At 40.4% G+C, this 23,871-nt stretch overlaps 1 protein-coding gene across 4 annotated transcripts in view; it reads left to right on the forward strand.

Moving 5' to 3' along the window:
• The window catches only part of NRXN3 (neurexin 3), a 971,499-nt gene that overhangs the window by 823,348 nt on the left and 124,280 nt on the right, over window positions 1–23,871 (forward strand). For all 4 annotated transcript variants that reach the window (XR_010374442.1, XM_064460500.1, XM_064460498.1 and 1 more), the window contains one exon: window positions 7,458–7,629. Coding sequence is in view for 3 of the 4 variants with exons in the window: in XM_064460500.1 (XP_064316570.1) it covers window positions 7,458–7,629 (172 nt within the window). In the remaining variant the exon portion in view is untranslated. The remainder of the gene's footprint in view (window positions 1–7,457; window positions 7,630–23,871) is intronic.

Below are 23,871 nucleotides of genomic sequence, written 5' to 3' on the forward strand. Positions count from 1 at the left end.
AAACCTTCGGTAAAAAAGATTAGATTCTCATTAATCTTTGCCAGTTTCAGTGTTTCACCACTTTTTATAAAGTGAATAAGAATCAGTAAGAACCTTCAAGAAAATTTTGACTTGATCACAGTCTTACAAGTCATTTTATAGAAGTATGGTGCTAGATAGTTTTTCAATATAGGAAGTAAAGTTAAAAGAAATGGTAGTGATCTGCATTTAAGGAACTGCTGAGCAGGAGGTTATATTCACATTGTTGTATTCAATGGCTCTTGATTGACTTTCCTCCCATGAATTTGTCTATTTTTGAATGTATCTTAGGCATCCAAAACATCCTGTGACAGCAAGTCGCACAATTCAGTTAAGTACTGTCTCAAAAGGTACTTCCTTTGCTTAAACTTTATTACCAAATGATTTTATTACATATTTATAGCTCTTTTACAAAAAAAAATAGTGCCGAGTCATCTCTATTTTTGATGGGTTTATATATACAATTTCAAGTATAGTACTTCTTTGAATCTTTTATATCTTCTTTTTCTTTTTGAGACAGCCTGTACAGATTTGTGTAGTGTCTTCAAGAATTAAAGTCAGAGGTGAACCATTAACTTGTAACAGAGATTTTTCCTTCTGTACGCTGTTCCTTTTCATTATAATCCTTGACATTCCACTTGCCTTTTTGACCATATTCAGCATTCGGCCAGTCTCATCAAAGAAGCAACTGCAGTGACTCCAAGGCTTCTTTCCTCAGCTGTAAACGTACAAATCACAAATAAGTGTTGTTCTAAAATATATGCTATAGTTCAACAACAAATCAATTCAGACAAGATATATGGCTTCATATAAAATTTTAGAGGAGACTAGATTATAACAATTGTCCTTTTTAGCCTTATAAATTATGTATCTGTGAGAATTGCTTCTTTTAAAAACCATGGCCCCGAAGGGTAATAATTTCTATTTATTTTGTCCTCTGTGTGTATCATTCTTTCTGATAAATAGGTTTGTAACTGGCATTTAGTAGATCTGGTTCAGGACCTTAAAGAAGCAGTAACAAGCAGTATATAACAAAAACCCACCTCTTGCTCCTTATAATAGCCCTCAAAATTTGGCCAAAATTATGTACTTCCTTTCACCTTAATAACATTTTTTTACTTGTTTCAAAATAACTGGAAAGTGTTGGAACCCCGATTAAGAGCTTCAAAGACAAGTGAGCTTCACTGCCTGCCATTTCTTTAATATTTGCTGGTTTTGTTGATTATTATATTTGCCAGGGTAGCTGTAGTGGTTCTTGAGCATGCCTCCCCTGCCATCATGATTTAGGTAAAGGAAGACTTCATCCAGTAAGCTCTCCCTTTACCCAACTCTAGAGTTTTGTATATATTGAATTCTGATTTCAGACTTGCTTTCCAGTGATATTGAAAATTACATTAAATATTACCAGACAGAGTGGAGTAGAAGTAACTGCCTTGTACTCTCTGCTGAATACAGGTTTTAATATTTCCTCTTCTTAAATCCATTGATATACCTATACTGGAAAGGCCTGTCCAGCTATGCATTTAGTTCTAGCTGCAGCTCAGAAGGCTCCTGTAAGCACAATGCTGGTTTTTGCTACCTTTCTAATCAGTAAAGAACTTTCTGAGTTTCTGTTTACAGTCAAAGTTCACATAAAGTGATTTGATGATGTAGTAATCAGTGAACATGCTCTGTGGAATATATATCTATACTTTCAGTTCTCCTGGATACCTCACTACACTTAGCACTGTTGTGCAAGGTCACCCAAACCACAGAAAGCGAGCGATCTGACAGCTGAACTAAGATCCAGAATCAAGTTTGAGGCAAAGCAAGAATAAAACCCACGAGACAAGCAACTGACCAACAACTAACCAACCAAACCCCAAAGAAAATCAAGCAAAGAAAGACTTAAAGTGGAAAAAAATTCCAGAGAGGAAGAAATAAAAGTTCAGTCTCTTTTTAAAAAACATATACTGCAAGTCTGAAGAGCCTAGTAGACAGAAACCATTCCAGGAACAGCAGTGTTTGGAGTTGTAAGATAATAAAGTAATTTTCATGAATTTACAGGGTAGCAGAGTTGAAGCGTATGGGCGTAGCATTTGTGGGGGAAAAAAAATGTTTACAAAACCTTCCATACATACATAACCAGTTGTATTACTGAAAGAGCTTGTATCACTTTTAAATCAACACAGAAAAAAATCAGCAGTGGTCTTCAGGAAGCAGTAACTAGGATCATTGTCTGCCAGGTTTGGGCTGATGTCTAGTCATGTTGGAACCAGCCAGGGTGGGAGGAGGAGGCAGTCTGCACAGTAGCAACTATTAAAAAATGATGGAGTAAAATGAGTGTGAGAAAACACAGTTATCCTGGGATTCTAGTCAGCTTTTGGTTGTGTTTTATAAATGCTTTTTTTTTTCTTTCACATTCAGTTTCAGAAAAAAGAAACAAAACAACATACAGATACTGGGATAAACTCTGCTTCTGCTTGCATCAGTAGGAATTGAGTTTCTTCAACAGAATTACTATCGATTCATATTGATGCAGCTAGGAGTAGGATTTGTCCTATTGCTTGGGGTTCTTTCTTTTGGTTTTTGAAATTAAATGCTTTCTGTACACAGGGAACAGGTATATATTTTCTGTCTGGATAATTTGAATTTTAGACTAAGAAAAAGGAGACCTGAAGGTAAAGCCCTTTTCAGAGCACACAGTGCATGTGGCTGTTCGCATGTGTGTCCTCTCTAACACACTCCAACTGCTCATCTTACAGAATCACTGCTACCCCAATTTGACTTTCTTTCCATCTGGTCTGCTACAGAAAGATGTGCCTTCAAAATGTAAAGGCACAGCACAGAGAAAACAAAGGCCTGACAATTTGCATGCAGACAGGCAGTAGTTCTCCTTGGGTGGAGGGAAACAAAAGAAGAAATATGTCTGCAAAAATGTCCGACCTCAGAAATGCTCCTGAGGTCCCTTCAGAGGAAGGGATTGGGTTTTGGAGGAGTTGAAAGTAGGAGCTAAGAAAACCTTAGGACCTGCTCCTCTTGGATTGTAGTTGCTCTCAGGGATGAAATGGTTGGGATTGTCAGGATATCATCAATCTTTAAGTAAAGCATATCTGGATTTACAGGGCTTGTAGAGCTTAGAAGGAGGGGTGACCATCACCCCTCTGTCACACACAGATGAAGAATCTATTTCATGGAAAGGTAAAAGAAAAAGTTGCCCAAAGCAAAGTAATGCTTAAGGGCAAGCAATACACTGCATATCCCTGATCTGGACTGTAGATTAGCTCTTATATGATTTAATAATGTTCAGAATGTTTTGGTAACAGTGCATATAACAAGAAACCGTTGCCAGGAGTGTGTGGAAGGACATGGTGTAGAATAGAGAGGTCAAGGTGAGGCCTTGTACGTTCTTTTTAGTACTTTTTTTTTTGTTTGTTCATATAATTTATCTACAACCATTCCATTATGTGATCCTAATTATTTGCCTGAATTCTTAGAGACATCATGGCAGAAGTTTATCTCCAGAAGGACTGTGAGGAAACAGTAATGTGTCTTTTGAGGGCAGCAATTTTATGGGAAACATCAGCAAAAGATAAATTCTTGACGAACTTTAAAAATCCTTTTTGGCAGAGTAGCCTTAAATAAAGAAGGGAAGAAGTAAAACACAGATTGAATGCTGAGTTCACTTCTTATTTATAAATAAAATGGTTCTCAGTTTTCCAAGCTATAGTGTCAGCACTTGATGTCACTTGGAGGTTTCAAAAACATTAAATAATGGTCTCCTTGTCATGGAAAATGTTTGGGGCAGCCCAGCGAATACCGATGCAGAGAGGAAAAAATGCACACTGTCTTTTAAAATCCTCTTTAGCCCTTTTGGAGCACATAACTTGCACCCTGTGTGGCTCTGCATTCAGCTTTCCACCTGCTGTATGGTTAGGTTTTTGGTTTTTTTTCTGTAAGTACAAAATAAACATTACAGATAGTGGCTCAAAGGTAAATCTTTCTTTGTCACATGCTTTCTGGTCTAGTTAATACCTGTGTTTGGTAAGGTGGAAAGAAAATCTACTAGCTGAATGTATTGGGAAAGGAGGGAAAGGTCACATCCATCATGAAGTGTTAAAGTTTAACGGTAAAGCTTGTCTTTCAGATTTAGAAGGAGGGTAGGGCTTGGTAAAAGCTGCTTTTAATGAGGTGTTGTAGTACAGGAAACTGGAATTGAAGAGATCTTGAAAATAAATCCTGGATTTGCCCCCTGTGTCTATGGTCACTGTTCTTTGCTGTAGGATTTTCTTTGTGTTTTGCTTTACTTTTTTTTCTGTCAGGAATGCATAAACTAATTGTTGATTATTTTTTTTTGGTAGCATCTGGTGACCTGGAGATATAGAATGTAATGAATAAAGTGTATCTTGAAGTCTGTGGGTGCAGTGTGGCTTCAGTAGCCCTGTTTTTGGCTTATTGTATTATATTGTGTTTTATCCTGGCAATTGGAACAGAACCATTTTCATGACAAGCTCCTGCTCAGTCCAAGTAAGAGTATCAAAACCTGGCATGAAGTTGTGCTTATGCAAAACTTGTGTTAAAGAGTCACAGGCAGCTCTGCCCAAGGCGGGGACCGAAGAGAGCTGGAGTAGGCCTTCAGTGAAGCCCATGATTTCTTTGTAGACAAATTTTTTGATTTCTCAGTTGCAACAAAGTGTTACCCTGCTTTTGGAAGGCTGTGTTCCCTTGGCTGTGGGAGCGGGTGGTAATCCGCTTCGGACGGGGGTGGCACCAGTTTGCTCATTTCCCTCCTCTCTCCAGCAGATAAAAGGCCGCTGGTGGTTTGCAGTCCTCCACTTCCAGAAGCTTATCTCTTTCCCAGTTTGCCCTCTTATCGATGGGTTATCACTAGCCCTTTAAATAGGGTTTTTCTTCAAGCCCAGGGGAAGGGAATGGTGAAAGGTACTATCTCCTTTTCCTCAAAGGAGAGATCAGAAACATTTTCTTCTTCTGCAGGGGAGATCGGCTAAACTTCCCACCATCCCCTTCCCCACTTGCAAGTTTTTATCTCTGCCTCATTAAACCTGTAGGGCTTGAAGGTACACAGCTTTCACCCTGCTTAATGCTTCTTAATCCCTTTCTCTTCTGTGATGGTGGTGATCTATTCCATTAGACAAGGCACAGCTCTTCGTCTTCCCTGTTCACCTTATGCCTTCACCAAGGTGGACTCTTCTCAGAGTGGCCACAGTTTGCAAAAGAAGATTGATGTATTGATAGCATTTGAAAAGCTGTATGAGAGGTTGTTCAGGAGGTTGATTATAAGGCAGCACCTTGCAAACCCACATGGAGTGGGTAGCCATGTTACCTGGGCAGTAGACATTCTTTGCGTCTTTGAGCAAAAGTTAATCGCTTGCTATTTGCTATCTGCCATGCAGATAAAGATAATTATATGGTTGCTTGCAAAAGATGCATTAAAGCAGTGTTGGGAGATCGCTTATTTCATATTTCAAATAAGTGGTAAAGCTGTGCCAGCAGTGGTTTTACCTGAAATAAATCTCTGTTCACTGAAAACTCCCTTGTTTTTGGAGTAGCATAAGAGAAGAAAGGTTGATTGGTTTCAAATTATATCTGAGTTCATGCATCTGCTGGGAGAACCAGTCAACTTATCCCGTGTTCCAGTGAAGAAAGATTATTGATATCTTGAAGGGAAGTTTATCCAAAGCATAGCAGTGTGAATGCACGAGACTGTTGCTACCCAGCATACATTTAGCAGAGTCTTATATTTATCATTATAATGAGAGAAAAAACAGGGTGCTTACTGTTGCAGTGCTAAACTTCAAGTAGTCAAAGCACAGTCCAAATTTTCAAATGATCTCTTCAGCTACAGGACTGTTTGTTTTCCTTTCCTAATAACAGTGTTGTAGTCTGAGAACCAAGGGGGATGGTGTTAAGGAAAAGTCTAAAAAAGATATAAGGAACTTGCGATGAGTATTTTGGTATTAGTTAACTTTGAAATGTAAGGTAAAGCAGGAATCAGGAAAGCCTCTTTGAGAAACTGGAAGACATAGGGGATTTAAGGAAAAGGTCTGTTGATACCAGGAGACTGGAGTAACTCCAGGAGAGCAATCTGAGGTGGCCCTCAAGTACAAGAGGAGAGGTTTTTTCTTATTGCTGAGATTTGCTAACATGAATGTAGTGAAGTCAATCAGGGTAACAGCCCTGAACAATGGAGTCCTTTGCCCACCAAGCAGATATGTAAGTAATAACAGTAATAAAATTGTTTCTTGTCCCTTTAGTATGCCTCAGTTTTGTTCTGAAGAGGCTGTATTTGGATACGAAATGGACATCTACTCTCTATTGTTGTTTCTTCCTTGATTTTTTTTATTGAGACAGTTAACAAAGCTATTGTCAATTTTATAATATGGATGGCTAGCAAATGTATTGACTTCCTATATGATACATTTTAGTTTTGCCTGTCTGCACCAGATTTGAATCCATGCAGAACACCTAATATGCCTTCATAAACATTGACACCAGTATACTGTGCCTCTCCTTGTTGAAGGCTTGAAGATGCATTCCGTTAATTGTATATTGTACAGTGATGGGAATTTCTGGCACTGTTTAAATCAGTATTGAATGTGGATGTCTAATCTGAATATACTCTAGGTGTGTATTTTACAACCTAAAGTCATTGAATATGGTTGTTGCTTGGAACTACATGAGGGGAGCTGCAGGAGGAAGTGTTACGGCTAGAACAACTGCCTTTGCATGCTCTTCCCTTTCAGTCAGTGACGGGTGGAAAGTTTTGGGAAAACACTATGGAGGACTGCTTTATTGGTAAGGTGCTGCTTGGGTGTGATACAGAAAAGTAAAAGACTCTGGCCACTCCTGTCTTTTGAAAGTCTGGAAGGTTTTCCATTTGGTTTAAAAGCAATTAGCTTCCCTCCGCCTGGTCAAAGCTGGCTGATTACATGTTTGCTTCCTTCTAATTCCACCCATCTTGTAACTGCTTTCTGCCTGCTGGATCCCACAGTTATTGGTTTGGGGTGGGGGCTGTTTGTTTCACAAGCAGAACAACAAAACAAAACAGTTGTTGGGAAAGAGTATGCCTGTGGCTGCATTTCAGATGCCAATTGAACAAGTGACTACTAACAATCAGTAGAGATGTTGCTCAGATAACTATTTATCCACATATCCTAGGGTTTATTGCCTGATTTCTAACCTGTCTTCAGTGATGTTTTAATGGAACAAATGAGTCACTATGTTCAGGTGAATGCTGTAAAGAAGAGTGCAAAAGAGAATGTTTGTATTGAAGCAGAGCCAATGAAATGTGTGCTGACAAAGCTCAAAACGATGTTTCTGTGTATTCTTCAGTGCCACCTGCTGGCACAATTACCCATTAGAGATTTATAGGCCAAGAACATTCTCCTCCTAGTAGGCAGCACTTTACAAGCATTTGTTTCCTTTTTCTTTTATTTTAGGAGCAAGGCAAGATTGGTGTGGTCTTCAATATTGGCACAGTGGACATCTCTATTAAAGAGGAAAGCACACCTGTAAATGATGGCAAATACCATGTGGTACGCTTTACCAGGAATGGCGGCAATGCCACACTTCAGGTTGATAGCTGGCCAGTGAATGAACACTACCCAACAGGTACATTTTTTTTTCCTCTTGTTTTCCTCTTTGAGTGTATCTGTACCTACAGACCAATGTCTAATAACAACTGGTTGCTATATAAATCTTTGTTGCTTCATCTCAGCAATAAATGGACCAGCCTGGTGGTGCATATTCTGTCTGTTGGAAAACACAGTAACGGTCCTTTACACTGGAAGAATAAGCATGCCAACTGTGTGGCATGATGCACATAGATCCTGCTGTTTCAGAGGTCTCTAAGTGAATTCTAGGTCTGCAGAGAGTTACAAACTAATTCAACAACAAACTTGGGTTTGCTACTTGTGATAATTTCTAGCTATTTAAGGGAGGAAAGTTTTGAAAAGACCTTACAAAAAGGAGAGGTGACTCTAGCCACTCCCAAGATACTGTCTATACAGATAGAGAGCTGAAATGTAGGGAATGTGGAAGATTAAGTTGGCAAGTATTTGGAAAGACCTTGTGCTTGCCTCATAATTTTTCATCATCTGAATTTCACTCTCCCTTCTAGGTTTGCAGATATGCAGGTTGACACAAAATCTAGCCAAAATGTCAACTAAGAGTTGACTTTAGGTCAAAATGCAGTGGAACAATCCAGTATTTCTTTGGAAATCATCACCTTAAATCTACCAGGAATAGGGAACAACTTACTTTTGAGTCTGTGTCCCATGTTTTATCCCACCACTGGCAAATTGCAACCTTGCAATACTGTATGTGGCCATGCTAAAAGGTCAAACTCACTCCAAGTGAAAAACAAATTGCTGTATGTGATGCTGACAGTGAATAAGATAGCTGAGTCTTGCTGACGTGGATGTTTACAAAAGGCAGGAGGAGCACAAAGAAAGAATTCCAATGTTAACCACATTCTTCTATTCACATGTTGTTATGCTGAATCGTAAGCCATGATCATCCTGTTGGTTTCCAGTATTAAGTCTAACCAACTTCCAGTTCTTCCTTTCTAGGTTGTATATAACTGACCCAGGACAGAAGGAAGAATTCTGTAATAAACATGAGGCAATTTGCTAGTTGTGTAGGAGTTGCCCAGAAGCTACTTAACCTCAAATTATGAGAAATATCCTAATTATTTATGCAATGTTACACTAGAAATTACTCCAAAGGGATAATTTAATCTCTTCCACTCACTCAGAAAACGCATAAGAAAGTTCTTAATATGAGTGATCTATCCTGTGGTGCTCTCTAGCACGTATTTAACATGACACATTGTCAGTGTTTTGGTGATGTATATGCAAAAGAGTAAATTTTAATAATTATTCTTATTTCTGTGAAATAATTGATTTTGAAGAACGCCATGACAGACATGCTGAGTTAGATTCTAGCTCAGCTATCCATTGGTTAGAGGGGAAGTGTCGCTAGGAGGGGCCCAAACTGAGCATCTTTCTTCTGCTCCTTTCATCAATTATTTTGTGGTAAAATACCTCTGATCCAGTTGGCAGCCAATTACAGTCAGTAAAAACCCCATGAATAAATTTTCTTCTTATATTACTTGCTGTAGTAAGTCCCTGGTGTAAAGAAACAAAATATTCAGCTCATTGCTTTAGAGATTTTTTTTAAAAGGGAAAATAAATCACACTCAGAGACTACTTCAGTACCCTCTGCTTCTGTCTTGGCTAAAGACATTCCTGGGTTTTTGTTAGAAGATGTATGGTTTTATAGAAACAGCATTAATCTTATGTTCTGGGCTAGTATTGAGTATATGCAGTTGTACCCCAAGGGAAAAGGACACCTTTATATTCCAGACACCTTTTCCTTTCCATGCCTGTATTTCAGTTTCTGGTTGTTTGTAGATGATGAAGTTTTCAGCCTGTCCCTGTGAAAATAAGGCTTATGGGGTCATACTTTGTGTGTGCGAACCTGTCTCCCTTTTTTTACCAGTTTTATTCAAAGGGACTTTTTAATCTGAATTTTAAAAGGGAAAAGGGAAAAAGGAAAAAAAAAAAAAAAAAGTTCCTACATAGCTAGGGAAAATAACCAAGGGAGGAGGGCAGTGTTCCATCCCTCCCAGAGGAAAGGACTGTGGCTGTGGCTTGATCTCAATTCACATTAAATACTAGAATATTCATATAATAAAGAGGCATTATGAATGCCTCAGATTCACTAAAAGCTTCAATGAGCCAATAACTACAGAAAACCAACCCTTATCAGTTCCATTTTCTGGGCAATTAATGGTTTAAAAGAAGACCAAACAGGAGCTTTTGAAATGAATAATTTGCTGTCTTTCACAGACCAAACTTGCGCTAAGGTTTCTCGTACTGAGTGCAAGGCCAAACTGGTATTCAGCAGAGTTTCAACTCTGTAAAAAGCTTTGTGGTTGGGTTGACTCAGTCTAATCCAGTGTGTTTTAGCTGGAGACTGCCAGAGTTTCTATTACTGGGCAATAAGACTCTGAGCAGTGGCTCAGTACAGGTATCTGAGACAAACCTCCTAAGAACTGGGTAATGGCAAGTAGCAGCATTAGCACTGGGGCTGCTATCTGCAATTCAGCTGTCATGGTTCAGTTCAGCCAAAAGCATTGAGCTATTTATGATTTATTTGCATTAGTTTTGTCCGTACTCCTCTCCCTTAAGTACACAATAAGGAGATGGGCTTTTTCCATAGGCTGTACTGATAGCCAGTTCCTTGATGCTTGATTCATTAAGTTGGTCATCACAATGTACTTCTCAGTCAGGGCATACACCTTTTGCTAACATACATATGAATTTTTATGCCCTGAAGTACAGTTTTCCATAGCTGCCTCCCTTCTCTTGTCTCAAATGCCTTCACTCTTTGGTGTACACCCCAGATAACAGGTTGTCCTTGGTCACTGTTATTTTCTCACTTTTAGGTTCTTGATGAGAGCCTTCTCTGTATCTAAATAAAACTTTATAGCAATGAAGTAGGAGTCATTTTGGACCAAGAGTAGGTAAGATAGGAAATCTAGTTCAGGAAGAGGAAGCATCTGACATGTTTTTGTTTCAGATTACAGTGGAACCGATCAAATTTGAGGCATCTTGAAGTGAGATAGAAGAATTTAAATTAAGGATCTGAGGTTTGGGATGGAGTCAGCAATTCTCAGAAGAGTTAAAAACAAATCTTCTGTCTTGACAAAGAACTGGGATACCTCAGTCCCTAAGTTTTCATTAATTCTTAGACAGATTTTTTTCCTCTGTCCACTGTCTTTGCTTGCAAAGAAATACTTTGTGTGTTGCCAGATTTGTAGTGTACATCGAAACAAGTCCAATATTCCTGTTCATTCATCCATGCACTGATGACATTTTCTGCAGAAAAATACAAAACTAGGTGAAAAGAAGCTGTAAAGCAGGAGTATCAGTGACACCAAAATAAAGTCTAATTGGAGTAACATTTTAAAGGATTAAAGGAAGGGAGGCAAAAGGCAGGAAGAGGTTGTCATTTCAAGAAGAGAACTGTAGCCTGGATTTTATTAATGCATTTTAAAAATCAGAAATAGGACAGCATTAAACAACTGGATCCTTATCAGGATTCATTAGTTCATCCACCCAATACAAATTTTATATTTTTCTCCTTTATCATTCTCTTGAGTGATCTCTCAGCCTTTTTTTAGGAGTGTCTGCCCTTTCGCATGACATTAATTTGCAGTTCTATTGGTACTGAATAAAAGAAAAAATATTTCATCCTCTGTGCCCGTGCTTCATTCTTTCTCTCAAGTACACATTTGAGAGGAAGTTGGGTTTTAGGAAAAGCTGGGCAGTTAGCCTTGACAGCAGAACTCCAGAGGCTCTTTGACTGCTCTGGCAAGTACTGTGGCCTGATAAGTGCATACCTATAAAACAAAAACTTGGTTCTGAGATCTTGGTATCTGTGCTGGGCTTTTCCTTCAGAATAGTTCCAGTGCCAGGGATTCAATGCCCCTGAACAGCCTCTGTTTTAATTTCATTTGAAAGGAACCCAGTTTGTATTCCCTGAGAGCATTTCAGTATGTGAACCAAGCATAGCAAGTGGAGAGAGTTGGGAGGTACACCTTGCAGGCATACTCCTGATTCAAACCAAAATGCTGATGTAGATGGATCTTACCACAGCATACAGCTGGAGCTGGACAGAAGAGCTCATTCTTTCATTACTCCTTCCCACATTCATGTTGCTTAAGTAGTCAAAGTTCTGTTCTCTACTCTTTCTCACCTTGTGCTCAGGGGGATCACCTTACTAATGCCATTCACCATGTAACTGGCCCAGGAAAAGTGGTCACATGGGAGTGGAAATGATCATTCAGGAGACAGGAAAAAATGAGATGACTTCCTTTATCAGCAAGGCTGGTTTATGTCACTTTAAAGTCTTCACTGAACTACATCTTTAGTAGCCTATGTGAGATGAAGTCATTCTTTCTCACCTGCCATTGCCTGAAATAAAAATGCTTTCCAGAAGCACAGGTTAAAGTGATGGTGATCTGGATTGTCCTACCTATCTAAAATGTGAAAGACATGAAGTCTCTCTTGCTGCAGTATATTTTTCATTCACTTGGTGGAAAGATCTGAAATTGCTTGGTTAGTACCAGGGATGTTATGTGAGACAGGGAAGAAAGCTGGCTGAGTTCCTACTTGCTTCTTTCCACAAGTTTTCAGGAAACTGAGGGAGTTTACTCTGCAGGTGTTATGGCAGGACCCCTTTTGATAATCTACCAAAGGTCTTGGGAGTCTGGGGAGATCCCTGCTGACCAGAAGCTAGCCAATGTTATTCCAATTTACCAAATGTGTATGAGGGAAGACCCAGGGAACTACAGACTTGTTAGTCTAGCCTCAGTTCCTGGAAAAGTTATGGAGGAGATTATGCTGGGTGCTATTGAAAGGCATTTAAAAAAATGCAATCATCAGGCACAGTCAGCATGGGTTCACAAAGGGAAAGTCCTGTTCAACTTTTGATTTGATATCCTTCTGTGAAAAGGTCACCCACCTAGTGGATGAAGGGAAGGAGGTAGATGTAGTTTTTCTGAATTTTAGTAAGGCTTTTGATACTGTCCCTCACAGCATCCATCAGGCCAGGTTGTCCAGCTGTAGGATGAGCACGTTCGCAGTGTGCTGGGTAAAGAACTGGCTGAACAGCAGGGCTCAAAGGGTTGCAGTGAATGCCAGATATATCTGGCTGGCAACCAGTCACCAGTGGTGTTTCTCAGGGTTCAATTCTGGGGCCAGTTCTGTTCAATATATATCAGCGATCGGATGCAAGAGTTGAATGCACCATTAGCTGACAATACCAAACTTGGAGGTGCTGTTGACTCTCTCGAGGGACGAGAGGCCTTGCAGAGGGATCTAGCTAGATCAGAGCATTGGGCTATGATTAATGGGATGAAACTGAACAAGTCCAAATGCCAGATCCTACACCTGGGACAGAGTAACACTAGGCGCAAGTATAAATTGGGAGAGGAACGGCTGGAGAGCAGCCCCACAGAAAGTGATCTGGGGCTGCTGGTCAACAGCAGGCTCAATCTGAGCCAGCAGCATGCCCAAGCAGCCAAGAGGCCAAACCACATCCTGAGGTGCATCAAACACAGCATAACCAGCCAGTGAGAAGAGGTGATCATCCTGCTCTATTCAGTGTTGATGCAGCCTCAAATTAAGTCCTGTGTGCAGTTCTGGGCCTCACAATTTAAGAAGCATTTGAAGGTCCTTGAATGTGTCCACAGTAGGGTAACAAAGCTGGGGAAAGGGTGGGAAGGCATGTCCTGTGGGGAGTGGCTAAGGACTTTGAGGTTGTCTAGTTTGGAGAAAAGGAAGATGAGGGGTGACCTCATTACTGCCTACAACTTCCTGAGGAGGGGAAATGAGAGGGAAGTGCTGATCTCTTCTCCCTGGTACGCAGTGATAGGATGTGTGGGAATGTTTCAAAGCTGCACCAGGGGAGGTTCAGACTGGACATTAGGAATCATTTCTTTCCTGAGAAGGTGGCCAAACCCTGGAACAGGCTTTCTAGAGAGGTGGTCAACAAGCCTCATGTCTGCCAGTGTTTAAGAGGCATTCGGACAATATCCTTAATCATATGCTCTAAGTTTTGGTTAGCCCTGAAGTACTGAGGCAGTTGGACTAGGCTATCGTTGTTGGTCCCTTCCAACTGAAAAATCTTTCCTTCCCCTCCCCCCCCCCCCCCCCCCCCCCCCCCGAGTAATAGAGGATGTTTGGCAAAGGTTATAGTTTTTCATTTAAGTGAAAGGTGATGAGACTCTAGAAAGAATCTCATGACTACCAGTTTTTCTAAATTTACTTTTAACATTATGACCTCTCATCTTGGAGAAAATTTCCAATAAGTTAGTTTTGGGACAGCTGAAATTATATACAACATCTATATATTATCGATTTAATAGATACTTGTATGTCTTCTCTCATCTGTTCTAACTGTAGAGAAGGAATTATGGTAGTGGAAACAAGTGAAATATTTATGTTAGTCTTCCCCTTTTGATACACTTGAATGATATGCATGGTTCCATCTCATCCTTCTTTTAGTAAAAGCCTTCTATGACTAAAAGGATACAAATTGAAATGTGGGGGATTTTGTATTGCTGTTGAAGATCATTGGATACTTTAACAAAGTGCTGAGTGTTTCTCAGTGGGATGATGCTAACTCTGCCCTGCTTGCATGCTTTCTCGATTGTACCAAATTAGACTATTGGTAGCAGCCTAATAAGATTTGAAGTATATAGAGCATAAGTTTTTTTCTTTAATACCCACCCAAAACTATTGTCGGCATCTTCAAAATGCAGTAGTACAGTAGGCCAAACAGAACTTGAGTTAGGTCAGCATCAGGGGTTTTACAGGGCTTTTGGGGTGGGAGAAATGGAGCACAGAGGTGTTTTGGGGAGGGTGGACTGGATACTGGAAATGTGGACTGGAAAAGGCATTCAGTAAGCAAAGAAACTGAAACTGGTTTAAATATTAAATGTTGTACGACACCCTGCAACCTATGATGGGTGCCTGTGTAAGTGTCTGTGAAAAACCAGATTTCATTTTCAGATATGTGGGTGTCCACAGCTCCAGCTGTCTTTAAATGGAATGTCGATACTCAGTATCCCTAAAAATGGTTATCCCCATCTCTACAAATCAAATTCCCTGAGTTTTACACAATTGTGACTACTGAACTAGAGTTTGTAGTCTGCTTTGAAACAGGCCATTTCTTGTCCTACTCAAGCCATTTATCACTTTTCCCTTGATATTTTCAATCTCCTTCCACAAGTGCCACAATCTTTTTGTTCAATGAAGTCCATTTCCCACCTTATCCTTCTACTGTAGGGACTTTGAGGAGGGTGTTGTTTCTTTTCTTTTCTTCATTCTTTTTGGTTTTATTTAGTTTTTATCAGCAACATTTTCTTTCTCTCCCTCTGTGATTTCCCAGCCGTGAGATAAATAGCCTTGTATCTTACAAGCTAAATACAATTACTGCTATCAAAACTGGAGTCTTTCTCTCCCTGTAAATGTCTCTTGGAAGCTGATAAACTGTTCAAGGCAAACTGCAGGCTTCTGCCTAATCCTGAGATTAAACATAACCACCCAGAAGACAGCAAGAGATAATTGGCAGGGGGGGCAGTGGAGGAGGGTGTAGGGGGAGGCATGCAGGAGAGGAAGAGAGGAGGAGAAAGTGAGATCCTCTCCTGAGATATTGAGGACATACACAAGGCTCAAGGTTATTTGTAAAGGAATTACACAAAACACATAAGAGCTCGTTATGATGAGGAATTTCCTCAGATAATGTAGCGATTGTTGTAGTTGTTAAAGACAAAATTTAGCAGGGATTTGTTTGATGTAAAGCATAGAGGGGAGCTGTAGAAAACAGCTCCCAGCCATGACTGCTGATTTTTATGTATTTGTCCCTATCTTGTCCTTGAAACAGGAGGTCTCACAAGGTTGCATCCAGATTCTTTGCACAGGCTGGCTTGGGTTCATCTCACGGGCTTTATGCTGAATATGGGGAGACAGTAGATTTCCCAAGAATAAAGCACGGGACTGAACCAGCTTTTCTGTGCTCTGTGTTTTGCTACCTGCTGACCATCTGAACAAGGGTAACTTAACTCTCCTATTTGTGAAACAAAGTTAACACTGATCTAGGAAATAAACGTGCCTTAATTATGGGAGAATAATGTGTTATACCTGTAGTAGTGTTCAACTATAACAAGGTCAGGATTACTGAAGATAGATGGTCTTTATGAGTCAGTCCAATACAACTGAAAAAAGCAGCCTCATTTCTGAATATTTAAGTTGTTCTTGATTTTTTTATCAGTGACATTTTCATTTTCTCCCTCTGTAATTTTTTTAAGGTCTTGTGTTTCTGAAAGCTTGTCTGTATTTTTCAACTGTTATCAATTGGCCTAATGGGATATTACCTCTCCCAGTTTTGCTTTATTTAATTTATAATGCATTAGCCAAGAAAGAGAAGATAAGTTTGGATGATCTAATAGTAACATTACTGAAGGATTTAAGAGAAGACTACATATCCTTTCTTCAGCTGACATGTGCTCTGATACTGTAAATAATATGCAATATTGTGATTCTTAGTTCTCATGAGCTCAGTAATGCAGAGTCTAATGCTGATTGGGACATTAACAAGGAAAACTCAAAAGCAGAACCGGGATGTCTGAGTCATTGCACCAAGTTCTTCCTTTCTAAGTTTGTACTTAGCCCTGCACAGTACCCCTGAATGGCTCATGTTGTACTGCTTCAGTGATTTCCAAACGTTTGGTAGCTGAGCCTTATCAGAGGAAATAACTAGTTCTCTGTGCTTCCAGAGCCTGGCTCCTCCTTCCTCAAATTTCCTCTGTCTCTTCTGGAGTGATTTTGGCACCTCCTCATTCCCTCTTCTTTCCACCCCCACTCCTCCCAAAATCTGGCTTCTGCTTTCTTGTGCCCCTTCAGCAATCCCTTCCCTCTTTCAGACTCGAGACTATTATGATCTCCTTACTTCTGAATCCTTGCTTCTGAAACAAAGGTAATAGTACGAAGCTTGGCTGAATCCAGTTGCCTCCGTGAAGAGGCATATGGATCTTGTGCTTGACTACTTGGAGTCATTAATAAGTCCTGTTGCTTGATGTGCAAGCTGAAGGGATTTCTTTGTGGTACTGACAGATCCCACTGTGGTCTTAGTATTTTCCTATCCAAATGCCCTTGTGAGTGGGTAATGAGTTAGGAATGAGAGCAGTGAATTTTTATTAGCCCTGTGGGCTGTATGTCATCCCCAGGGTTCTTGTCGTACGCTTGTTTGTGGGTTTTGATTTTTCATATTGTTCTCATTTTGTGGGACTTAAATGAGCTCTCAGATGCTTCCTATCAGCATGAATTGGAGATGGCATGTAAAGTGCCTTTGACAGATTTACTGCATTTCATAATGAGCCTAAAACATATAAAAAGACAGGGTTAATAAAACAGCATTGGAGAAGCACATTTTGAAGGCAGTACTGTGACATACGTTGAAAGATCTGCCAAGAGGGATGATTAAAGGATGACAAGTTGATGAAATCACAAGTTGATTGTAGCTTGTCACTGCAGGGCCATAATATCTATAATATATTTATAAGGTTGGAAAACAGATAAATACGGCTACATGATATGAACACTCAGTTTGGTCCCCTGTATCCACTGAGATATAAACCTACACACATTAAGTCACCAACAGACAAACATACTTTGGAATTTGTGCAAAAACACCCATGTTAATGCATGTGCATCCATACTGGACAATGGGAGAGGATCTGACGTGATAAAGTAAGTTACGCAAATGTTGCCACTACACTCACAGGTTAACTTCTAGGTTCTTCGGGGTTTGCATTCCCACAGGATGTATGATGCTGTGGTACATTTCCACTTTGCCCCTACCCCCAAACAGTTACATGGAAGTGCTGTAAGGCTTGTCCGTCTTCCAAATTCTGTCTTTGAAGACAGAGGAGAGGAAAGACAGAGAGAAGAAGAAAAAAGTGACTATATTTCAACTTCCAGTACTAATCCTTCCTGTCAAAGTTTCATTTCTCAAAACCGATCCAGTCTTTTATGACACGCTGAATTCAGTCAGTCTGCATGAGTTGCAGTCTTACCATCACCAAATCACTCCAGACCATGTGAGTGGTAGTCTACCAAGCACTGGGATTTCTGCTTGGCATTAAGAAAGAGGGAAATACAAGGTTTTTTATGAAGACGTGTAAGGTAACCAGGCAGAACAAACAGTACAGTATTATTTAACAGCAGTAGGATTGAAAGAAGGACTTTACCTAAGGAAGGATACACACAGAATATTATCATCATTCAAGTAGCCATGACCACCTAATTCCCACCTAGGATCCCACAGATAGTCGTTGAGCTGTGGAAAAGAGGGGAGAAGGAATAAGTAGCATTCTTATGTAGCAGTCTCTAATACTGCTATGTAACAGTCACATAAAAGGTTGTTCTAACAAGCAAATACATGCCACAGAGGCAATATTAGTTTTAATTTAGCCAAAATACTTTATCTTGCATATGATCTGGGTAAAGAAGATATTATCAGAAAGTACTGACAGAATTTTTTGAGGAAAACTTTTTGTCAGTGCTGTCCAAAAGAACAGAGATATGTATTATGCTGCTGCATGCTGTTAGTTGAATTAGTGTAGCATCATTCTTACATCCTCCTGAATCAGACTAGATGTCCCGTATGTCAAATCTGCAGGCAAATACTAAATACATCAGAAGAAAATTGGCATTAATGGTCAAAATTACACTTCTGTCCAATGGTCCTGGATTTGGGATGGCTTCTATTCTGTTCTCCCAGAGCCTGTTTGTTCATCTAATCAGCTTCTTGAGCTGAAGAGCAGTCAAGTGTCTGATGCTTCAGAGAATTACAGTAACACACCATGGCAACAACAAAAGTATGCCCCAAAATAGATCCTTCTAAAAAAAATTTCCTACTATTTTGCTTACTTTGTGACCTGAAATATGAGATCACATAAGCTGTACATGTTTGTATCATGTTTTTTCCCTCATTACTTTATTCAGGGAGACATGATCATGTGGAAATATTCCTGTTCCCTCTCTAGATGGAATTTGATAGAAGTTACTCTACTGTATTATGAGCACATTGCTCAACCAAATTTAAACCAAGACAAACCAAAACCTAGGCAGTTTAGTGGCATCTGTAATTTTCTCCGTCTCTCTGATTCTTTTTCCATTGGTGATCTTGATTCCTGAATCTCAGTTCTTCCTCATAGCTTAGTCCTATGGACTAGGATTCTTTGTAAGAAAAATTCTTGCAACACAGAGTGAATGCTTATGAATATACGTGTTAGCCTTTTACAGTGGTAGTATGGCATGCGGTGTAACTTATGAAGACATGAGCTTTATGATTCCCCAGTCCTCAGCTTGCTCTGTGTCAGAATGATGACTTAAAATATGCCAGGATACAGCATCCACAGGGCTCTGATCCATCTTGCTACCTAGTTGTTCTCACCCTTCTTGCATCTGATATAGGAACCCTGGGCCGAGGGATTGCCCTAAATATTACTTTCTTACACTCGCTACAGGCCTTCAAATCCCTGTCCCTGAGATACTGTGGTGCAAAACAGGTGTATTGCATCCACATAGGGATCCAAGTCGTGGGGTTTTTTCCTTTTATCTCTTTGATATTCAGCCTGCTTCTTGCTAAAATCATCACCACACCATTTTCCATGAATAGTAATTATATAGTAAGAGATGTAGGTATATCCTGATAGCTTGGTCTCACTAACAATTCCAGGCTAAAGTATACAGCTGCTCACATAAGCATGGGTATCCTGTCTGAATACTCAAATACTGTGAGCTGTTCTCATCTGTGTCCACAGGTCCATGATTGTATGAATGTCCAGGTACCAAACATAAGTAGTTATCACCAAAAATTTCTGATAAATTTCTCCTTTGCTGGAGTGAGATGAATTGCTGTTGGTTCAGCCATCTGATGATACATAAAATGTAGCTGCATAATGTGGTGCAGAGAAAGATGGAGAATCAGGCTAAATAAGATTGCCGGAAAGTAAGAATCCTACTAGACAGCACGGTACGGTGAACTCCTAGATATTAATATAGTTCTCTCCTGGGTTAGTTCTGTTTCAGTTTTCCTGGTCAAACAGAGTTGTTATAATACATTCTCTTTCATCTCTCCCTCTCTGGCTCACCCTCTGTCCCTGTCTCTCTCTCATACACATGCACGTGTGCGTGCACACACACCCCCATGCACATGCACGCAGTAAGAGGGAGCAAACAAACATCTGGCCTGAGGGATCAGAGGTTTGAACAACAACTTTTTGCTTTTCTGATCTTATTGCCTGCAGAAAGAACAGTGCCAGCTGTAATCCCAGGTTGACACAGCTGACATGCAGTGACAGAAGGGGCTCATGCATCTACATCAGCCCTCTCCCGGCTCACTAAAAGGCACTGGAAAGCACAAAGTAATTGAAATCCAATGGTGTGGACTGTAGCAGAGCTACTATGTGAAAGGACGGTCAGAAATTAAAGGGGCTATTCATGGAACTGGGAGCCAGAAGTTCCTGAATCCCAGCTTTGGGTTTGTAGATGCCATTCCCTGTGGTCTTGAGCAATGGTTTTACCACTACGTGGCTCAGTTTTCCAATCAGTAAAGTGGGAATGAAGCCCCAGGTTACATTATCTTTGGGGACTTAAATAGAAAATGTTATACAATTCACTGAGTATGAAAACCTTTCTAGGTCAGTGAACTTACATTTTTGCTATTTACTGAGTACCTGGAGCACCCTGGAGACTGAAAACTCCAGTCTTGGACTTGCAAAATCTTTTGTATTTTTCACAAATTCAGTCAGTGAGATTCACTCTGCATAACAATCTGTCGTGTGCAGACTGAGTGGTATTTTACCCCTTCACTACTTAGCATTTCCATAGCAATTTCCAAAACTCAGGTCACTTACAAGAAAGAAATTGATTTAAAAGGTTGGGGTAGGAAAAATACATCTACAGAAACTACATGTTCCTTTTCCCATGGGTCTGCCTTACTTCTGACACAGTGTTATTCAGTAGTGATTTTTTTCACTATATGGATGTTTCTTGTGCCTCTAGTTCATTGCTTGGCTTTGTGAATAGCACCTGTCTTTGAGGAGGCTTCGTGGGTTACTAGAGGGTCCTGGAATTCTCTTTTCCGTTTTCTAAGCTGATGCAAACAGAAGAATTTATTTCAAGAGGAGGCAAGGATCACTGATTTCTGGCATTTAGAGATGGAAAAGGCCTGGATGGTCTCATTTATTCCATTCTGTAATCAACTGATATGCCCTACCATTTTATCAAGTAAAATTCTAAATAATTCAAGAATTTCCCTGAGACTGTAGCACTGTCTAATATGTAATCTTGATAGGAAGTGCTTCTTAATAAACTTATTCTTTCATCAGTTTCTTGCTTGCTTTTAGTTATTTTCTGGCACTTGCTCCAGAGAACTAGTCCCATTCCATAGGAGTTTCACCTTTCTGTTATTTGTAACCGGTTGGCATTCTAATCCTCATTGGTGACATTTGACTAAGTATTTCATAGGTATTACTCTCATTAATGTAACTGACTGAGCAGCCTCCCTATACTCAGCACTGTATTTATGGCAAAGGACTGCACATGCTGTCTCTATTTGTTGTATATTCAGCTCCCCATATTGTCTCCCTGGTAATACGTGCACAGGGAAATGAGATCCAGGAACTTCTGAAGGTTTCTGGTGGAGCCAACCCCGCTCCATCACTGCCAGCATCAAGGTGGAGAGTTCAAGTCCTGCTGGAACTGAACCAATTCCCACATAGATACTGGAGTGCCTTCCGGCACCTTCCAACAAGGAGTCTTGGGTTCAGTGTAATGCGTGATAAACATAAAGAGGAGCCCCTCTTGAATGGGTAGCACAGTGCACTGAGCCCCAAGTGGTTCTGCAGGAATAAGTGTTCTTTCTAGCCCTATCTCCGAGCTGGCTGTGTCAGACCTAACCTAGCTGTCTACCCCTGAGTGCTCTTGTTTGCAGGGCTGTCATAGTGAGCCACCTGTTCTTTATGAAGCAGGTGGAAGGCAACAAGTTTTCTTACCTCAGATTCTGCACCATGCAAAGGCAGTGGTTCTGTTTTCAGTCTCACATTGGTCCTGGAAGCAAAATAGCTATACTCAGGTAGCATCAATGCCTAACCCAACACATGTAAACTAGATCCAGTGTTTTTCTGCCCTGAATTTGCCTAATCAACAAAACAGATGAGCATCTCCTAGATAAATGGGAGTTAACAGAATTTAAAGTGGCAATACAAATAAAGTGCTTTGGGCATTTGGTTATTGCTGTTTGTTCCCACTGGGCTACATAAATCAGATCCTGACCTTTCCCAAACAAATCAAAGTGGGATGAGGGGACAGTAGCAGTGGATTTTATTCTCATCTCTTTTTCATATCTCTTCCTGCAAAATGAAATTTGTTCTTGTTTAAAATGGAAAGATCAATATGTAGTTTCAGTTGTTCTTTAATAGTCACTTTAGCCTTAGCTACATGATATGGGGCTTAATTTAGTCCTGGTCAGTGAAAAACAATAATTTACAAAACATCTCAAAGATCTCATAATGTAGACACCAAAATTTTTTCACATGTAAAAAGGTTGAACTGGTAACTGCTTTCTCTGTCCTTTATGCTAGTTTACTTTTCCAACGTAAATCAAAAGGCAGCTAAAGCAGACTGCTTTTCCCTCATGTCCATGGCCTCAGCTTCTGTAGGGCTGAAATTATTCAGTATAATCTGCTCATATAAAATAAGACCTGAATCACATTTTTCACAAGACTAACTTTTTTTAAATTCTTTTGCACTATTGAAAAAGTTTGATTAACCTTCTTCCACCTTTGCTAGTCTGAGTTTTGTTTTTGTTTTGCTGCTGTTGTGCAAAAGGCACTCATTTTCTCAGTCATCCAAGACAGGATTGAAAGATTTGTCTAATGGAGGTTGAAATGTTACTGATCTTGTCCTGGGGCAGAGGGGTGAATTAGATGACTTCTCAAAGTCTTCCTTAGTCTTATTAATGTCACAGTGGCCCTTGTTAGCTGCACCTTGTGGACAGACAGTTAAACTCTAATCTCCTAGTTTGCCTCTGAATTTCTGAATTATTTTGGCCTGAATGCTGCTTTTCTTTGAATTAGGACTCTACATTTTTTAGGCTAAAAAAGGTAAGATAAAATAGAGAGTGGCAGCAGCATAAAGATTTTGGCTGACAGAGTAGAAACTTAGAAACAACTCCAGTTGTCTAAGCAACTTTTGTTGTAGTCTTGCTTGATAATTCTCTCTCCTATTTTTAGTAGTTATGTTACAGAGACCTTGTTGTCTTTTCTCATGAGGGCAGTGAGCTGAGGAGGGTTGCAGCATGAAGGTCAGCTTTTATCTCTGGTCCATGTGAGATGAATGGAAGGAAAGGTGTGGCTTCCAGCAAACAATGTGATCAGAGGGAATAGAGATGAAGTTGGGCATCCAGGAAGAAGGGGAAAATGAGGGCTTGAGATGTGGGCCCGTGTGAACCTCATTAATTTCAACAAGGCCAAGTGCAAGGTCCTGTGCGTGGGTTGGGGCAATCCCAAGTAAAAATACAGGCTGGGCAGAGAATGGATTGAGAGCAGTGCTGAAGAGCTGGGTGTGTTGGTTGATGAGAAACTCAATGTGAGCTGGCAATGTGTGCTTGCAGCCTAGAAAGCCAACCATATCCTGGGCTGCATTAAAAGAATCTTGACCAGCAGGTCGAGGGAGGTGATTCTCCCTGTCTACTCTGCTCTCGTGAGGCCCCGCCTGGAATACTGTGCTCAGCTCTGGGGCCCCCAATATAAGAAGGACGTGGGCCTGGCCTGTTGGAGTGAGTCCAGAGGTTGGCTGGAGCACCCCTCCTGTGAAAACAGGCTGAGAGAATGGAGGTTGTTCAGCCTGGAGAAGAGAAGGCTCTGGGGAGACCTTATAGCAGGCTTCCAGTACCTGAAGGGGGCCTACAAGAAAGCTGGAGAGGGACTTTTTACAAGGGCAAGTAGTGATAGCACAAGGGCTAATGGCTTTAAACTGAAAGAGGGTAGATTTAGATTAGCTGTCAGGAAGAAATTCTTCACTCTGAGGGTGGTGAGGCACTGGAACATGTTGCCCAGAGAAGCTGTGGATGTCCCCTCCCTGGAAGTGTGGAAAGCCAGGCAGGATGGGGCTTTGAGCAACCTGGTCTAGTGGAAGGTGTCCCTGCCCACGGCAGGTTGGGGTGGAACCAGATGATCTGTAAGGTCCCTTCCAACCCAAACGATTCTCTGAT

Source organism: Phalacrocorax carbo, chromosome 9 (genome assembly GCF_963921805.1).
Source record: "Phalacrocorax carbo chromosome 9, bPhaCar2.1, whole genome shotgun sequence".
Classification (NCBI taxonomy): Eukaryota; Metazoa; Chordata; class Aves; order Suliformes; family Phalacrocoracidae; genus Phalacrocorax; species Phalacrocorax carbo.